The 16,503-nt window shown below is 42.1% G+C and overlaps 1 protein-coding gene across 2 annotated transcripts in view; it reads left to right on the top strand.

Moving 5' to 3' along the window:
• The first annotated feature begins 1,849 nt into the window (after positions 1-1,849).
• Positions 1,850-16,503, top strand: part of odad2 (outer dynein arm docking complex subunit 2) — a 36,119-nt gene continuing 21,465 nt past the window's right edge. The window contains exons 1-10 of one of the 2 annotated variants that reach the window (XM_071896952.2): positions 1,850-2,073; positions 2,442-2,599; positions 3,148-3,349; positions 3,564-3,670; positions 4,293-4,429; positions 5,393-5,509; positions 8,169-8,171; positions 9,183-9,364; positions 9,944-10,087; positions 11,125-11,278. In XM_071896952.2, coding sequence (XP_071753053.1) covers positions 1,850-2,073; positions 2,442-2,599; positions 3,148-3,349; positions 3,564-3,670; positions 4,293-4,429; positions 5,393-5,509; positions 8,169-8,171; positions 9,183-9,364; positions 9,944-10,087; positions 11,125-11,278 — 1,428 coding nt within the window. Of the gene's footprint in view, positions 2,074-2,441; positions 2,600-3,147; positions 3,350-3,563; positions 3,671-4,292; positions 4,430-5,392; positions 5,510-8,168; positions 8,172-9,143; positions 9,365-9,943; positions 10,088-11,124; positions 11,279-16,503 lie in introns of both variants that reach the window. The other variant, XM_071896951.2, reaches the window with a different exon arrangement.

The following is a 16,503-nucleotide window of genomic DNA, read 5'->3' on the forward strand; positions in this document are numbered from 1 at the left end:
TAATTCAGGATGAAGAGGGAAGAGGGAGGTTATTCAATGAAATCATGTCTGCACCTCAGTTATAAATCATGTGTCTGGGACCATACCTGACCTCATACTGTGGGGTCTGACTTGGTTTCTGTTGGAGGTTCGTCCCATCAGCTGTCTCATATCACTCCTGAGCGAGGCTGTAAGTGTTGACAATCAAAAGGCTCAGGAATCATATGGTTTTCTTCAGTGGAGGCAACCTGAATAGGATAATTGACATGACGGCAGTGTCATTACAGTACATCTAATTCACCATACCATATGAAATAGCATGCAAAGTATTTCCCATCCTCCACTTTGACTTGATGACTACCTGTGGAGAGTTTTCTCTGACAAAGGTTTGCAGAAAAGACAGCAGTAGGCTATAGACAATTTACACATTCAAAAGTAGAATGCCACTATGATTTACTTTAACATTTGCTTCTCTGTGTCAAGAATAAGGCTCAACATAACTTTGTCACTTAAATTAAATGTTGATTGGCGTCAGAGTTATTAACTTTGAACTGAGTGAACTTATTTGCTGTGTCTAAACAGAGAAAATCCAAACCCAAATAGACTGTTTTCACTACCCAATGTTTGTCTCCAGAACACTGCCAAACCAGTAGTCAGAGAGGAAATAGGCTCTCAAATATGCGGTTGTGTGGACACTCTAAAAGGAAAGCATAGAGTGATTCTGTTATTATAACAACATTTGACTTGACATATTTGAGCTTCTCTGACCAGGCAAGTTGTCTCCACACCACCATATCCAAAGTTAGACACACATTTGACACAGGTAAAAAATTGCAATGCGCCGGTATGTCACAGAGCCCTAACTAAAGCGGGGTACTCTAGTCTCTCATTGAATGTTTAACTCGTAACTGACCGTTTGCGTTTTAGTGACTTTTGACCCAACTCCCCTTCCGTTGTGTTTGGCTGTATCATAGCAACCAGAGGAGACAGCGTATGGTTTCCATAGAAACCCTCGATGGCTAACTGACATAGGCTTTGTAGCTAACCTTTTCTTCGGAAAAAAGCTTGAAATACACGGTAAGTTTGCAATTAAGCTCATATATAGAAAGAAAATAGTCCGTTATAGAAAAATGTATGCTGCAGCTATGTTCCATTGATGAGGGAAAGCTGCTGAGAGTCGTGAAAGTGAGCTGGTTATAAGGGCTGTAAGTTATCAGCTTTGCTGATAAGCCTGACGGCGTAAGTTAACGTTGGCTAGAAAGTTTTAAATTAGTTCAGCTAGCTAGTTAGCCACACTACCTAGCTTAGTTAGTTAGCTAACGAAAAGAACTCTGGGAATACTATAATATATGTTGGAGGGATACTTTACAAATATCGCAGCAAAATTACAAGACCCTATAGGAATATTACAGAATACCATAGGAGTTAAAAACACCATAAAGTACCATAAGGTCACTATAAACTCACTATTGAGTACCACAGACACACTTTAAGTCCCTATTGGAACATTATAACAATTTTACATTCATATTACGTAACTAAATGCATGGTAAAATCTGTCTCGGATTTAGCTCTCTACATTGATATTGTTTTCAGTAGTTTCAGTAGTCCTAGTCTTGTTTATTTGATGAAATGCTGCTTAAAGCTTTAACATTAAAGTAAAGTTAAAAACTGAGGTGAGTCTTCTACCTCCCTGTGTTGCACTGGCCCTGATGATTCTGCACATTTTATTGGAAGAAACACTATACAAGTGGAGCTAATGATTAGAGTAAGGCTTTATGCTGAGCCTCTGGCCCGCCCATAGTAAGCCATATACTGGAATATAGTGTTGTTATTGATGTTGAAGATTCAGAAGGTCCCAGCTGCTGCTATGGGGGCATCACTGACCAGGGCAGCCCAGTGGACCACGGCCAGCTCTGCTACTGGCAAACTGGAGATCACGCCGCTCAATGAGTCCCTGTTGAAAGAGATCCTGCGCTTTGTGGAGCAGTTCAGCTCCAGACACCCACAGGAGGCCAAGCATGTGTTCAAGGAGCCGCTGCAGTGGAGTACCACCTTAGTGGCTTCTGATTTCAAAACAGACTATGACATCAAGTAGGTCTAATCATGAGGCAGGCAGCCGACTGGCCAAGTGCTTTCAGTATTATGTGTCTGTGCAGGATATGTTGTCACCAAAAGTGTCCAAATGTATTTTATCTTAGTAATACTCATGGCAGTAGGCTATAATTAATTTGTTTTTCACCATTCCAGCCCATCTCATCAGAATGTTCTGTTCTGCTTTCTATTTGTGGTTAGCTTTATACTTGATAGCTTGGAGGCAGAGAAGTGCAAAATGCTAATACAGACTCTGATTTCTCTAAAGTGCATAAGCATGTTTAAGCCCGACACAAGTATTGCACAGCAAAATGATAATAGAAATGAGGCTGTGAGTGATGTTTGTTTTTGTTTTATTTTCCCTTCAGTGGTCCAACTGTACAGTCCCAGGAAAAAGACAGTGAAGGGCATCCCTTGTTGCAGCTCTCCCCTCCTACTATTTCTGTGCACAGCTTCAGTCAGCTTTCTAAACTAGTTCAGCTGGCAGACGATAAGAAGCTGAAGGAGGTTCGAGCATGTCTCGAAGGTAAGCATGGTGACCACAGGATGAGATTTGAATCCCATTTGCATCCTAAGCAGTCCAGCCGCCAGCATACTTCCATAACCCACAGACTTAATTTGTTTGTCCTCCTTGTTATCCTCTACTTCCATCCAATTATACTGCCATCAGATTATGTTTGTAATTCTTTACAGATATATATTTACTGTTGGGCCAATGCCAAAAGCAGCTATGGTGATATATATTTGTCTGGAGGAGGAATACATGATGAAGATGGTATAAAATAGCCCATTTCCATTGCCAGTGGATGTTTTGTGAAAAGGGTGTGTTAACTTAGTTTGCTGTATTTTCAGTTTGGGTTCCAAATCAGGTACATTTAGTCATGGACCTAGATTTTCTTTAACCTAGACTTAAAACACACAAGTGCTGTTATGCAGGGACCCACTAGACACATTTTGAGTCTCAACCCACATTTTCAGAAACACTGATGTAAAGTATACAGCATTGTACAGCAATGAAACAAGGGCTTCATTTGAAGAGTTGGTAAGGCTAACCTTTTTTTTATCCTTATTCAGAAAATAGAGACCCTGTGGTAAAGATTCTGGGCCCCAGCTTTGCCACTGTGCTGGACGGGGAAGACACCTCTGTGCTGCGTCTGGTGGACAAAGTGAAACAGGGGGACCAGGCTACGGACTCGGAGGTCCAGGTCAAGCTGTTCCTCTTGCTCCAACATCTGGACAACCAGCTCCTCAGCAACTCCCTCAAACAGATCTCCCAGTGGGTGCCTTTCTTATCTCCTACTCTTTCTGCATTCAATCAAGCTATCTATCCATCTTCCACGGCAATCCTCTTTCACTCTGATCCAAGCAGACTTGCTGCAACATGTGGTTGTTTCTGATTAGAATAGGCAGCCGGTTAAGAGACAGAACCACGAATGGACCAGATAAATTGGCTGTTTGTTTTGTTTTGTTTTGCTGCGTTTTCATTACAGAGAAGTCAGGCTCAACCCCGCTGTGGTGAAGACTGAAGTGGAGCTGTTGAAACGCTTCTGCAGTGAAGGGGAAAAGAGGGTGTTGAAGTCGGTTCGATACACATCAGGTTTGAATTATCTCCACATTTCACTGGGTTGCAAGAAAGGCGATTGCTATTAGGGCTAATACTAGATATTCCAAAGTATAAAAAGTCTGTGTTCTGTCCGCCACAAAAAACATGGAAGTCATTATATCTGTCAGATTTCAGTTTACCAAGACATTAATCAATTTATTTACTCGCCTCGGTGCAGCAGATCCGCCGTGGCATAACAGCTAACCGTTCATGGAAATGCACCATGCTCACCAAGTGATAAATGCAGCCTTTGAAAAATGTGTCCCTTTTTTGCTGAGGTTAAATTGAAACCTTCTATGCAAATATTGTGATGCCAAGCAGCCTTAAAATAATGACGGTGTCACGACGTGGCTGTTGTTTGGTGAATGATTTATAAAGGGAGTGAAACTATGGCTCTAACCAGGCAGGGCTCATGTCTCAGACCTGTGCTGTGCAGAGTGATATGTCATCCTCCTTGGCAGCACAGGCACTCGCGATGATTTCTCCTTTCGCTCCAGTCTTATGAACCAGTGACATTTTCCTGCGTCCACTGGGGACAATAATGCTGTGACCTGATTTCAGGCAGCACTACATAATATAAATTTTACTGCAGCGTTGTTCCTTATCTTTTTTTTAGATTATGAATTTGGCAATGGCTGTCACACCCCTCCGTGGAGGCAGGTGCATGGAGAGATTTGTTACCTTGTGATTGAGCCTTGTGACACTGAGACCCTCTACATCACCTGCAGCACAGCGGGAGTCTTCCTAAATGGGGTAAGACTGAGAAGATAAAGCCAGTGTGGACTACATCGGCAATAACAATGACTAGAATTTAGATTCTTCTTTCTGTGTGAGAATATGGTCAGGACCAACTTTTTTTGGACAGATATGCTTGTTGACAGACCAATTTCCATCGTACAATCAGTTAATTGGCAGCAATTTTTGTATGTTCAGTAATTTTCAGTGCTAGCTCATACTGCCCTTTAATCATATTCGTACATTTAGCTTAAGCACTACAACTTACTATAATTGACTTATGTATCCTGACACCAAACAACTGCTACCAATCTTCTACCAATCGTCATGTTACACAATGGAAGGTTGAATGAAGACCTTATTCGATTAAATCATCCCATTCAATTAAAGTTTAACAAGATACTGAAGTAGCTACGCTCAACTGCAAAATTCGACAGGCAACGTAATATCATATTCATTACAGTACAATGCTCCTTCTTTAATCTCATACTAATGATGATGAGAATTTCCAAAACATTAGGTAAGTGTCCCTAAAAAGAAGAGAGCTTGTTTTCCAAGCTTGTATAGAAAGATTCCAAATGCTTTCCAAATGCTAGGAATCACTGTGAATGTGTGTGCAATCAGTCCTGAGAGAAGGTTTTGCATGCCGCAGCATCTTTCACTCTTTCAGCGACTTTGCTGACAAGCCCTACGTTTCCTGTCTCTATTTCTTCACCTGGAAATGGTTCAGCTAAGGTCAAAAACACTACACCCTAAAAACCCAGTGTGTCCAAATGGGTGACATTGATGCGAACGAAAACCTCAAAGAGCAGGAGTGTCTTAAACATAATTTAGTGGTTTACACGGTTTTACACTTCCCTTTTTTAGGCTGCCTGGTGATACTCTGAGCTCCCTAACCTCAGCTATTCCAGCAGACATGTGGGTCACATTATAATTGTGGTTTTAGTATTAATGAAGCTGTTTTCAACGTTGTTTTCACAGGGCATAAAACAGGAGGGGGAAGAGAATGCCTACGAGCGAACGAGTGATATGCACAAAGACTTGGTAACACTTCTGAGGAACAGGTCTCCCCATTTTGCTGAGAACATAAACAAGCAGGTACAGTGGAATTTAGGCAGATGCGATTAACATCAACATATCAAGCCCTCCTTCATGGCCTTGGGTTTTAGCTCCTAAAGCATAGAAGTGGGGGTGTTGAAATGCCTCTTTGTCCCGTGAACAAGGCCCTTCTCTCTAAAGCGCTGATTTGATCATGGATGCTATATGACTCATGTGTATAGAGCGAGTTAGGATTGTGTAATCAGTGTCTGTGCTGTTCCTCACTAGTGAGCTAGTGTCTGGTTGTCACTGTGTTGAAAAATTTCTGATGCGACCTCCTTCGTGTTCCAACGTCAAAACAGCCCAGTTAGTCACACACACACACACACACACACACACACACACACACAAACACATGCACAAAGTCATTTGCAGACACCAAAATCCGCGTGATTCATTCAGTAGTGCCGTTTCCTGCTTAAGTGATTTGATGACATAACAAATCGCCTCAATGATAGATACCAGCTGCTCTCAGAAATCTGTTAATCATTTAAAAATATGAACATGTTTTTTTCTCACTCACTCTGATGTGTGTTGGAAAATGTGGCATCATCACAAGCTCATCAGAGACATCCAGACTGCACAGACGGTGCCTGCCGTATATGGAAGTCTCCTCTGTTTCGCAAGAGAAGAATAGGCGATCGCTATGATCTTTTTTTTTTTACTCTTCTGGTATAGTTATGTGGTTACTTGTGGCTAATGTTATTCTCAGCCAAACAAAATGTAAATATGATTAAGGACCATATGATTTACCCACTGTGCAAATCTCGCTCTCAAAGAAAGAATCAAAAGTACATCTATCAGAGTAATAGTATTTGCAGATGTAAACTAGGGTTGACATGGATATGTATTTTTCCCAATGATTTCTCAAAACTATTCTGCATGTGAGGGGCCAAATGATTTCACTGAACTATTCTGCATGTTAAGGGCCAAATGATTTCACTGAACTATTCTGCATGCGAAGTGCCTTTGGGACAAAAGCTCAAGACAAAAGAAATCTTTTACCAAAACTAAAATGCTTTTCGAATTCTAATTGCCCTAAGGGATTTTCTATACGCTTTATAGTAAATGCCAGGATGTTACTGGGACATTTACTGCTGTAAGTGGCCTTTAACAGCCATCAATGTTCATCCATTTTGAAATAACATTATACTAGGCCCATATAGCGTTCATAGTAGAATAGAGCTTCCCTGATATCTGTCAAAATGTGGTCGGTCAGTGTGACTTTTTTACAGTAGGTGATAGAACTCAGGGTGCCACAGAGAGCTGGGCTGGGGCAAGTGAAGGCTTTAATAAACCAATGAGTAGTGCCAGGCTGAGCTGTGTAAAAAAAAAAAAGACATCCAGGCTTTTATGTTTTATGACTCCTGTGTGAAGAGTGATGCCTTCAGCCTGAACGATCTAAAAATGATAGACAGCGGCAGTAAAAAAGGGCTGTGAATGAGTTTGCGCAGGCACAAATCATTGTCAAGGTCTTTTTCTCTTTGTGTCTTCAACTCCTTTGAAGTGTGCCTCGCGCGGTCCAGCAACATTTGTTTCACTCGCTGCCATTATTGAATATTTTTCTCCCTGCCCTAACTTGAGCTAATCGCCTTTGTGCGATTGGTTCAGCTTAACAAAGTTTTTGAAATTAATTTGATTGATTGCTGACAACGGTATTTCAAATGAGTAGACGGCGGCGCAATAGGCATCCTACATCTTCGATTATGAAATGCTAAGATATTAAGTGATTGCAGTCACTCTTGAGGACAAGATCCATTCCAGTTTTAATTTGAGAGAGGAATTATAGCGGCGGCGTCTGTCAGAAACACGATCCCACGCAGCTCCGGCCCAGTTCTCTGATTGCAATGCGGAGAGCCCAAACTTGGAAGGCGATAGCCAAAGATAACAACACCTAATCTCCAAACATATCTGCTCGCTTCCAATGTGAGGAAGCAGATCTTTTTTAACAGTTGTATTAGATTAGACAGCTTCAATCAAATACGCAGAGGCAGCCAAAGGAGAGGAGGGCTGCAACACAGGGAGGAAGCAGACTCCACTTCTCTGTTCAGTGTTGTGGATTCGTTTTGACATCACAGCGTGATTGGAAATTGGACATGCTGCGTATTTGCATGCACGACACACTCACTGAAAAGCAAACTCTACTCTCTGGGTTGTAGATTTATTTATTTTTTTTGTTATTCAGATCCTGAAATTAATATAGACTGCTTCACTGTCATAATCGCTCAGTAGACGCTGCTTGAGTCTCGCCACTGACAGATATTTTATGGCCAATGGCTGCAGATTTGCTGCCCTGCTGATTTTCCATCATTGTGGATCAAGTAATTAGATACAAGTCTACCCCCAAACATATGTAAATAGTTGGGGTTTTAGGTTTTAGTACCCAAATGCAGGCTTGGAAGAAACAAGACGAATGAAGAAAGAAGTCAAGTGCTAATGATTGAATGTCGCCTGCTATAAAAATGTTTGCTGAGAAACATTTGGGGCTGCAGGCGTCAGTCCTGCTTAACATGGCATTTGTCTGCTGGCCTTTACTGTGTTCTGATACAGAAAGGCACCTGTAATAGGGCCCTTTACTGTGGCATGCCATAGAATTTGGAGTGTTTCCTCCTGCTGTAGCACATGGACTTTGTCCATTTCACGTATAATAGAATTAAAGAAGGTCGGATACCTTAATAAAATCAGACTGTGGCACTGCTGTGGAGTGAATTGGCTTGTATGTTTCCAATAGCAGGTCACTTTGTGTTTTATGAAAAACAACTCTTTGGAAAAGTGACTGGGCATGCTTGGCTCCAGCTAGTGTGCGAACACAACCCATACAAATACATCTCAATTCTTTTTTTCCCTGCCCGTAAAAAAATCAGAAACAGTTGAGCTCCTAGCGACCAATGACAGTCCGAGCTATTTCTGCATAGCAGGTGTCTGTGATTAAAAACTCTCCTGCCTGCAAACCATTCATATGTGTCTTGTTGGCATTCTTATGTAGGTTGTAAAGTTAGGCAAAAAGACCTTCAAAACTTCAAAAAATCATTGCTGAATAACAGTGACACAAAGGCTCTACTTTGTGTGTGCCAAGCTGCAAGGTTTTAGGTCAAGGAATGTACAGAAACAATAAACTTTTTGATATTGTTCAGCCAATTAACAGAGGGGGACCTCTTCTGTGTGAAGCATTGGGAATGTGTTATTTTATTCCAATGGCTCAATAAAGGATGAATTGTTACCCAGGCCTGGGGATTGTTGAGAGAGACTGTTTTTATGTGAATTTTATGTTTTTATGTGTCACTGATACTGTTTCAGAACCCTGATTAGTTTTTATATGGCTCTTCTTGGACTGCGGTGGCCAGCACCCTCTCACACATCAATATGTTATGTGTCTCAAATAATGAAGAAAGAGGCATCATGTCAGATGTTGGGTGGAAAATGCGGCTCACAGCTTGAGAAGAATCACAATCAGAATGGCTACTTTGTTTAAAGAACAATCATTCAGAGGAAGAACTTTTTAGAACAGCCCAAGTTCATATAATTTTACGACCCAAATTTATTGTATATATCTCGCTGCTAGCATTTTGGTGCAGATTGAGAGCGGTCTTTTTCCTCACTCTCCAACCCCCGTCTTTTTTCCCCTCACCAACAGGATTTCGCAGTTCAAGAAGAACTTCCATCAACACAAAAGATCCAACATGTGGAATCGGTTGATGCGGAGGAACAAGGCCAACCCCAGAGGTCTTACGAGCATCAGGAAAAGAATGTGCATGAGAGGGCGAGACAACAGCATACACCGAACAAGCCAGGCGGCAAGAAGAAATTAGAACCATCTCCGAGGTGGAAGAATCTCGGTCTCATGTCTCCCTATGAGTATGTGATAATTCCGCTCGTAAGATGTGTTTTGAAATATTGTCAGGCTACCACGTACTGTGCGTGGTGGGGCTCTCTCCGCTTCAAGACATGAGCTTTAGATGGGGGGGGTTGTGATGCCGGAGTCAAGCCTGAGCCACATGTGCGCAGTGTGTCTGCTGCATGCCAGCAGTCACACATTATAAAGAGATGGTTATATGGTTTATAAATTTTAGGGCAAGCGCAAATATTCTTGATTATACAGTGATCTAAGTTAATAGATGCGTTCACAGTGTGGAAACCCTTTCTGCCCAATTACAGACAGAAAACTTGGGAGAAGCCTTAGAAAAATCCCCAAAAAGATCTATCACATATGGTCTTTGATTGATAAATAGATCTAGCAAGGGCTGAGCTGTTGCAGCTGTACCTTGTGATAACTGTACCCATTTGAGGAGAAACTGGCTCGGGATAAAAGTAGCCAAATTGCTAAAAAAGCCTGCTGAACCCTCGTCTCGAATTATTAAATAATGATTATGTTCGAAAAATAACAATTTTCAAAATAGAAACAGGCATAATGACTCTTATTTCATGTCATTACAGTAAAGCAGAGGAAAAGAAAGCCAGCAAGGGCTCCGGGAAGGAGAAGTCTGGTGAGGTGCAGAAGAAGATGCTGAGGTCGGACAGCAAGAAAAAAGCCGAATTCTCGGTGTCCTCCTTACCTGGGCGCCAGTCCTCCCAGAAAACGTAAGAATCCTGAATGACTTCACTTTGGTCAGACCTTATAATGGCTGTCTCTTCCTCTGCAGATGGAGTAACATACATGAGATTTAATCACAGAAAGAAAGATTAGCCAAATGCTCTTTCACCACTAGTGATATTTGCAGTGGAAAGTGGAAACCATTGTATAGAACAAGCGCCAATGTATAGACTGATGTACACTTTTCCTGCCTCCGGCTCCTGGCAGCCAAAGCTCCCCAGCTGTCTCCATAATTGCGTCTGCCAATGTATACAGGCCACTAGCATAATAAATTCACCGGGTTGATTCTAGCCACCGTTCTGCGATAGCGTTTTTTGCTGCTCATCAGTCGGCACACATGTCACAGGGACCCGAGGGCGCGTTCACCCGGCGCCCAGCACCCGGGACGGTGTGTGTAGGCCTGGCTGCTTAATGAAGGCCTTGTTCAGTGTTTATCGCGCCGCTGCCGGGAAAACGCTCACTCCCATCGGCTGGCTTCTTCTGATAATGGGCTCCCCTGGAAATGCTATCTGCACGTACATGGGAACCGTCTCCCCGCGGCCCCATTTGAACGTATACCAAATTTCATTGCTCCGCAGTGCCCAGTTTGCGTGATGCAGTTATCCAAGTGGCCCGAGCGACTTTCAAAAGCCATCTGCATTTCTGTTTGCATGTATGGTTGCAGCGAGAGTCCCTGCGCTGCGTATGATGACGACTCCAGTCCTCCCGTTACTTTATTCCAATCTTTATTTCCCTGCTGCTTAGATTGTGAGGAAGTTCAAACTTGACACTTGAATTTCAGTGAGAAGCTTTAATGGCTCTCCTTGTGTAGGATGACCAAGCTGTTTTTCCGTTTAAAACACAGGAAAAGAGAACTTGGAACCGGGGTATTAACAAATTGTGTTTTTGATATTCACGATTTCACGATATTATACTTTCCATCCCTTTGTCTGAATGTGCCCTGTCTAGTTGTTACTCTATCCCTCGCTTTTGCAGATTGTTATCTGCTGCCTTAAGTGCACTGTTATCTGCTCTTTGTGTTCAGTAAGACCCCAGCAGGAGTCGTGCCGGTGGAGGATTTCAGCGAGAGTTCATCGGAGAGTGAGGAGGACGAGGAGCAGCCAGAGCGCCGTCCAGAGAGCAACACGGACCTGCCCTCCGAGTACTGGCAGATCCAGAAACTGGTCAAGTACCTCAAGGTACAGTAAAGCCACCCTGCACACGCCGCACGCTGCCTCGGCTGGAATTCGACCCAAAATAGTGCTTTGTAGAGAGACTTGTACTACTGCAGGCAAAGGCGGTCGGCAACTGTCAGGAAACGGTAAAATCCGTGCTCTTTTCCTGTGATCCGTACAGGAATTTTGATGCTGACCTGGGTCAACATTCAGACTTCAAAAACTTCTTGAAGTGCCTCTCGATAAGATTTAGTCATGATTGTAGAACGTAGGATGGCTGCATAACAGCACACAATCTCGCTGAAAATAATTCCACCTGTCTGTTTTGCCTTAGTGACATTATATAAAGTTGCCAATCATTAAGAAAGGGGACGTCAGATGAAATAAAGTATAGGGTGCTCCCGTTTAAAGCAGTGCTTTATAGGAGGATGCTTATTGAAGTGGTTGGCCCGGCTCGTGGATTCCTGGTTTCTGACACAGGCCTGTTTGGTTGCACATGTGAGCCAAGGCACAGGGGGAAAGAGCTGTCTGACGGCAGCAGCTGTACGCTCTGTTTGCCCACACCGCAGAAGCATAAAAATGAAGCGCGCCTGTGATAGGTCTGACAGGGCATATGGTGAATATTAATGTGTCAAAACATGGGAGGAAAAGAAAAGAGGACAGAAACGCCAATGACCCAGACTGACTGGGAATGCCTCCGACCACTTGACTTGGGAGATCGGCCCGCCTCCCTCAGCGGATACCCATTCATCTGGGCAGTATCATTTAGATAGAACATGTTAGAACTGACTGCCTTCACTTTATTTTAACAGGATTCTGTTTAGCTACACATTGCAAACCTGTCCCTACCCATTCAGCAATAATAAAGAGCTTAAATGCTGCAGCCCTAGCACAAGTGCTTTCAATTTAAAGGAAGAAAATTCAATGAGTTAATATCAGTTCAGTGTGGAAAAATAGTCTACATTACCGTATTTTTTATGAATTTATGAATAGGATTATTAGACATTACCAAAAGATTTGTGTGCTGAGTTTTGTGGCTTAGTGCTTAATAAGATCATTCACAGGGCAACCAAGTAAATCTTGTATAGCAAACAGTGCTGCAAAGTTGAACTCAAGGTAGATATTTTTAGCTTAACAAAATAGAATATAATGGAAGGAAATTCCCATTCTAAAAGCAGGCTGCTACTCCTTTCCAGAAAGGAAGGAGAAGATGTAAATGATATGAAAGAGGCAATTTCAGATAAAGAAACCTCACTGGGCTTGTATATGTTATACTTTTCAGCGGGATTGTGGTGTGAGCTTTAGGGTTGCGTGTGTGGCTGCTTCAACAAGATGCAGCACTGCAGTAACCGACATGTCCCAGCCTTCTATCTGTCTGAAAACCACACAGTGCAGTTATTTATAGGGTTTGTCCAGTAGTCATTTTATAATATCATTACCATCAGAAGCTGAAACTTACCATGGGCCAAGTTAAATATCTGCCTTATTTTAGAAGGAGATTTTTTTTTTCTTCCTCCAACACTATAGACAGACGTTTGTACTGTAGGAAGTTTAAGACTTTCATAAAGCGACACGTGGATATTTGCCTAAGGTTCTAATGTGTTTGCTTATATACCTGTATGACTGGAGGTCTATGCCCGTGACATTATTATATGGGCTTCCCCAAAATCCGGCATGTGGATGTCAGTCTGTGTGTGTGTGTAGCATGTGTGTGCATGTCTATATAAAAGAGGCATAGTGACATCCAAAACAAGTGTTAACATAAATCACCCTCCTGAGTCCAATATATAAGCCATCGATGCCACAATTGCCACAACATTTTAACATACCATATAGTAAAGTATTCAGTATGTGTTTGTGGAAACAAGGCACAGTAAGCCTCATTAGTGAGAACATGCAACTAGGCTAAACAATGTCACATATTTTATTATTTCACCAAAGCTGTTACCATTTAGGCTGCTGTGCTGAGCTGTTTTAGATCAATGGCAGGTGAGAAAGAGGTTTGTCTAATATATTTTACTGGTTATCAGATAAAAATTTAAATATTGTGTACTTTACAAATTCGCAGAATTTATAATTTTCTGCTTTTTTATTGTGCAGATGGCCTTTTCCCATCTCATTTTTTACAGTCACAACAAAATAATGATTCATCAGACAGCTTTTTTAACTAAATAGTGTTGATAGAAACCTTTCCCCAAAGCTTTAATATGGTGTTTGTATGAGTATAAGCACAGCTTGGTGAGACCAAAGTGTAAAAGTATATTAGCAAGCTTTACTCACATGGATGTTGTGTTGAACCCTTATTAAGGTTGCTCCCCCTCTGCTGGGCAGTCACAGTACTACTGCCTCGGTCTTCTCTCCTGAGAACCATTCTCCTAATTGCGCCACTAAAAGTAATCCTGCCTCCAGTGCAAAGGAGCCAGTATCAGCTAATTTTCTCACCAGAGGTGAATTTGTAGCTAATTATACTGTAAGTAGTTAAGCATCAGTGATGCTGTTTCAAGAAACATAACACTCAATTAAAACCTTTAAATTTTAAACCCTTGTAATGCATTTACAACATGTCTAATCTGGAATTTTCTATCAAGAATAATTGCACAATTTCATTTGCATGAGTTAAGCAACTTTTCATAGGGAGAGAAATCACTAGACGTTTGCTCAGCGTGCACTGCTCTAATTGTAAGACAGCGGGGCCAGTTAAGTGATCAAGTTTTATTTTATTGGAGCTCTTATGTCAAATATGAAGTAAGAAACAACCGCTAATCATTCATTCTTTCCTTTTTCCTTGCCCATAATAGAGCAGGGGGTCAGGTTTGCTCTTTTCATTAGAAGCCTTCCCTCTGAGTCTGCTCTAGTCGGCAGAGAAGTATGAAACCTCATGCATCCTCCAGGACTCGACCTCTGCCAAGCCCCGGCACTTCTCTCTTACACCGAGGTCTGTGAAGCACAGGCAGTGGCCCGAGTCCACCTGTCACCGGTCCAGCGTTACAGACATGCACTCATATGCATGTGGGCACGTACACTCGCCGTGCGCGCTCACCCCCGCTGGCACGACACAAGCCCAAACACACACACACATACACAGTTACGTCGTTAAAGAAGGGGCCTGGGGTCAACAGGGTATCATTGACAGCCCTATTAACCTCATCCCTGCTCCCACATGGTTAGTGCTGTGATTTATTGGCTTGGAGTGGCTCAGGCAGTGCAGTCTCTGTCTGCAGAATACAGTCTGCTGCTCCAGAGGAACCAGACTAGAATAAGAACTCCATTCAGTAGTGCGAAGGCTTCAGCTATTTAGTAGTGAAGACGGAGACACCTGCAGTAAAGGAAGAGACAACATGCGTAAAGCATCTTTAAGTGGCGGATATCAAGTTCACACCATGAATGAAATCTGATTCTTCATAGTGCTTTACCTCTTGTAAATCCATTTTTAATTCCATAATTGCATCAGATGAGGAGATAAATCATTTAAACAACATCAGCAGAGGGATTACCATTAAATTGCTGATTAATGATTATTATCTACTTATATCGTATGGTGTAAATGCCACAATGATAATAATATAAATTCTCTTTATGGGATGTGTTAATGTAGAGGCAGTTGCCATTACATTTTTGTACTAAAACAGTTTAGGAATAATTGTTGTCATATACATTTTACAAATCTCTCTTTCCTTCCTACCTCAGTAATTTGTGCTGTCATTTAAATGTATTTTCTTCCATTGGGTGTAATTTACGTGGACATTCATCACTGCTATTGTTATTGCTAAACCCTGCTGGTAGCAAATGTCTTTAACGGTGGAACCTCGCTCAGGTTTAGGAAGCAGACCCCATCATAAGTAAGATTTCACCTGGATTTTAAAAGGCTTTGCAAGCTCCCCCTATCCCCATATTTGACACATAAAAAATCAACTGAGTATTGTTATTGCATGTTGATTATTGAAACACCAAGCCAAGCGGTCACGGTATGCAGTATCTAATCCAAGTTAATACGTCCCCACACAGACCGTGCAGATATATTAGACTGCTTCTCGAAACTCTCGTACTGAGGTCGAATGGTGGTTGAATTCGTTCCACTTTGAGCATCTGCCCCTATCACGCTCAGGGAGAGTCAAAGATCCTCCGCCATAAAAGATTGTCAGATGTTGTCAATGTTTTAAAGAATGTCTACAATACTTCAAGACCAAAGCTAACAAAAATGAAAGCATATGATCTGTTTTCTGTTCTCTCAGCTATCACTCCTAAACATAGCGTTTTTCGGGGCTTGTTTTTACAAGGTACGAACCGAGCCTGCCGAATCCTTTGAAGAGTCAGAGCGCAAGGAGACAAAGGAAGCAGTAGATCCAGTGCTGTTAATGGGCAAATGGTTCACATTTAGGCTAGCGTCGTGATATGGGGAACACATGTGCCCGGTATCCCAGTGTGTCAGAGCACTTCTTTTTGGGGGAGATATGATCAAACACCACTTGAGATTGTGGTATAGGCCTACGCTGATGAGCTGGCCCCTCCAACAGCTGCATGAAACAGTTTATCCCACCAGCCTCCTATATATTGATGGGCTATTTTCTACTTATATAATGATAGCTGATAGCAGGACATGTTACATTCTTATGTTTGGTTGAAATCGCCTGTTTAGCACAGTCCTGCAGTCTGAAATGTTTATGAAGTGTGCAACTAATAAAGGCTTATAAAGCTCAGAACGGTTGAGGCGGCCTTGAATCCACCCAATGAAAAGTCTATCTGTGGCACATTTAAACCGCTGCAAAAAAAAAAAGGAATAATATTTGATTGTTCACTTGCCAGGAGATTTTGGACTGGACTTTCAGTGTCACATATCAAAGCCATGTAGCACGTCTAGTATTACAGCAGCTTACTGTTGTATTTTCTACCTACTGCCATGAACTTCTGTTTCCATCCGACTACTGATTTTTTTCCCCCTTTCGTGATCAAAACCGTCGCATGTCAACAAACTTTGTTATGCATCTACACTAGATATGATACAAACTAAATATAGTGATATAAAAAAAGCTATTGCTGACCCAGCAGTACTTTGAATACCTCCATGACCTAACCCGTAGATTGTTATGTTCTGTGCCATAACGCTGTCAACATCCCCCACAACCAGGACATTATGTGGATCTATGCAGTGTGAGGGGAATCCGAAAAAAGGACAGCATGCATTTGCGCACTAAATTTAGCACAAAAGAACAAAGTAGAGTCAGGATCAGTGCCACCGCAGCACATGTCAG

Source organism: Centroberyx gerrardi, chromosome 22 (assembly GCF_048128805.1).
Source record: "Centroberyx gerrardi isolate f3 chromosome 22, fCenGer3.hap1.cur.20231027, whole genome shotgun sequence".
Classification (NCBI taxonomy): Eukaryota; Metazoa; Chordata; class Actinopteri; order Beryciformes; family Berycidae; genus Centroberyx; species Centroberyx gerrardi.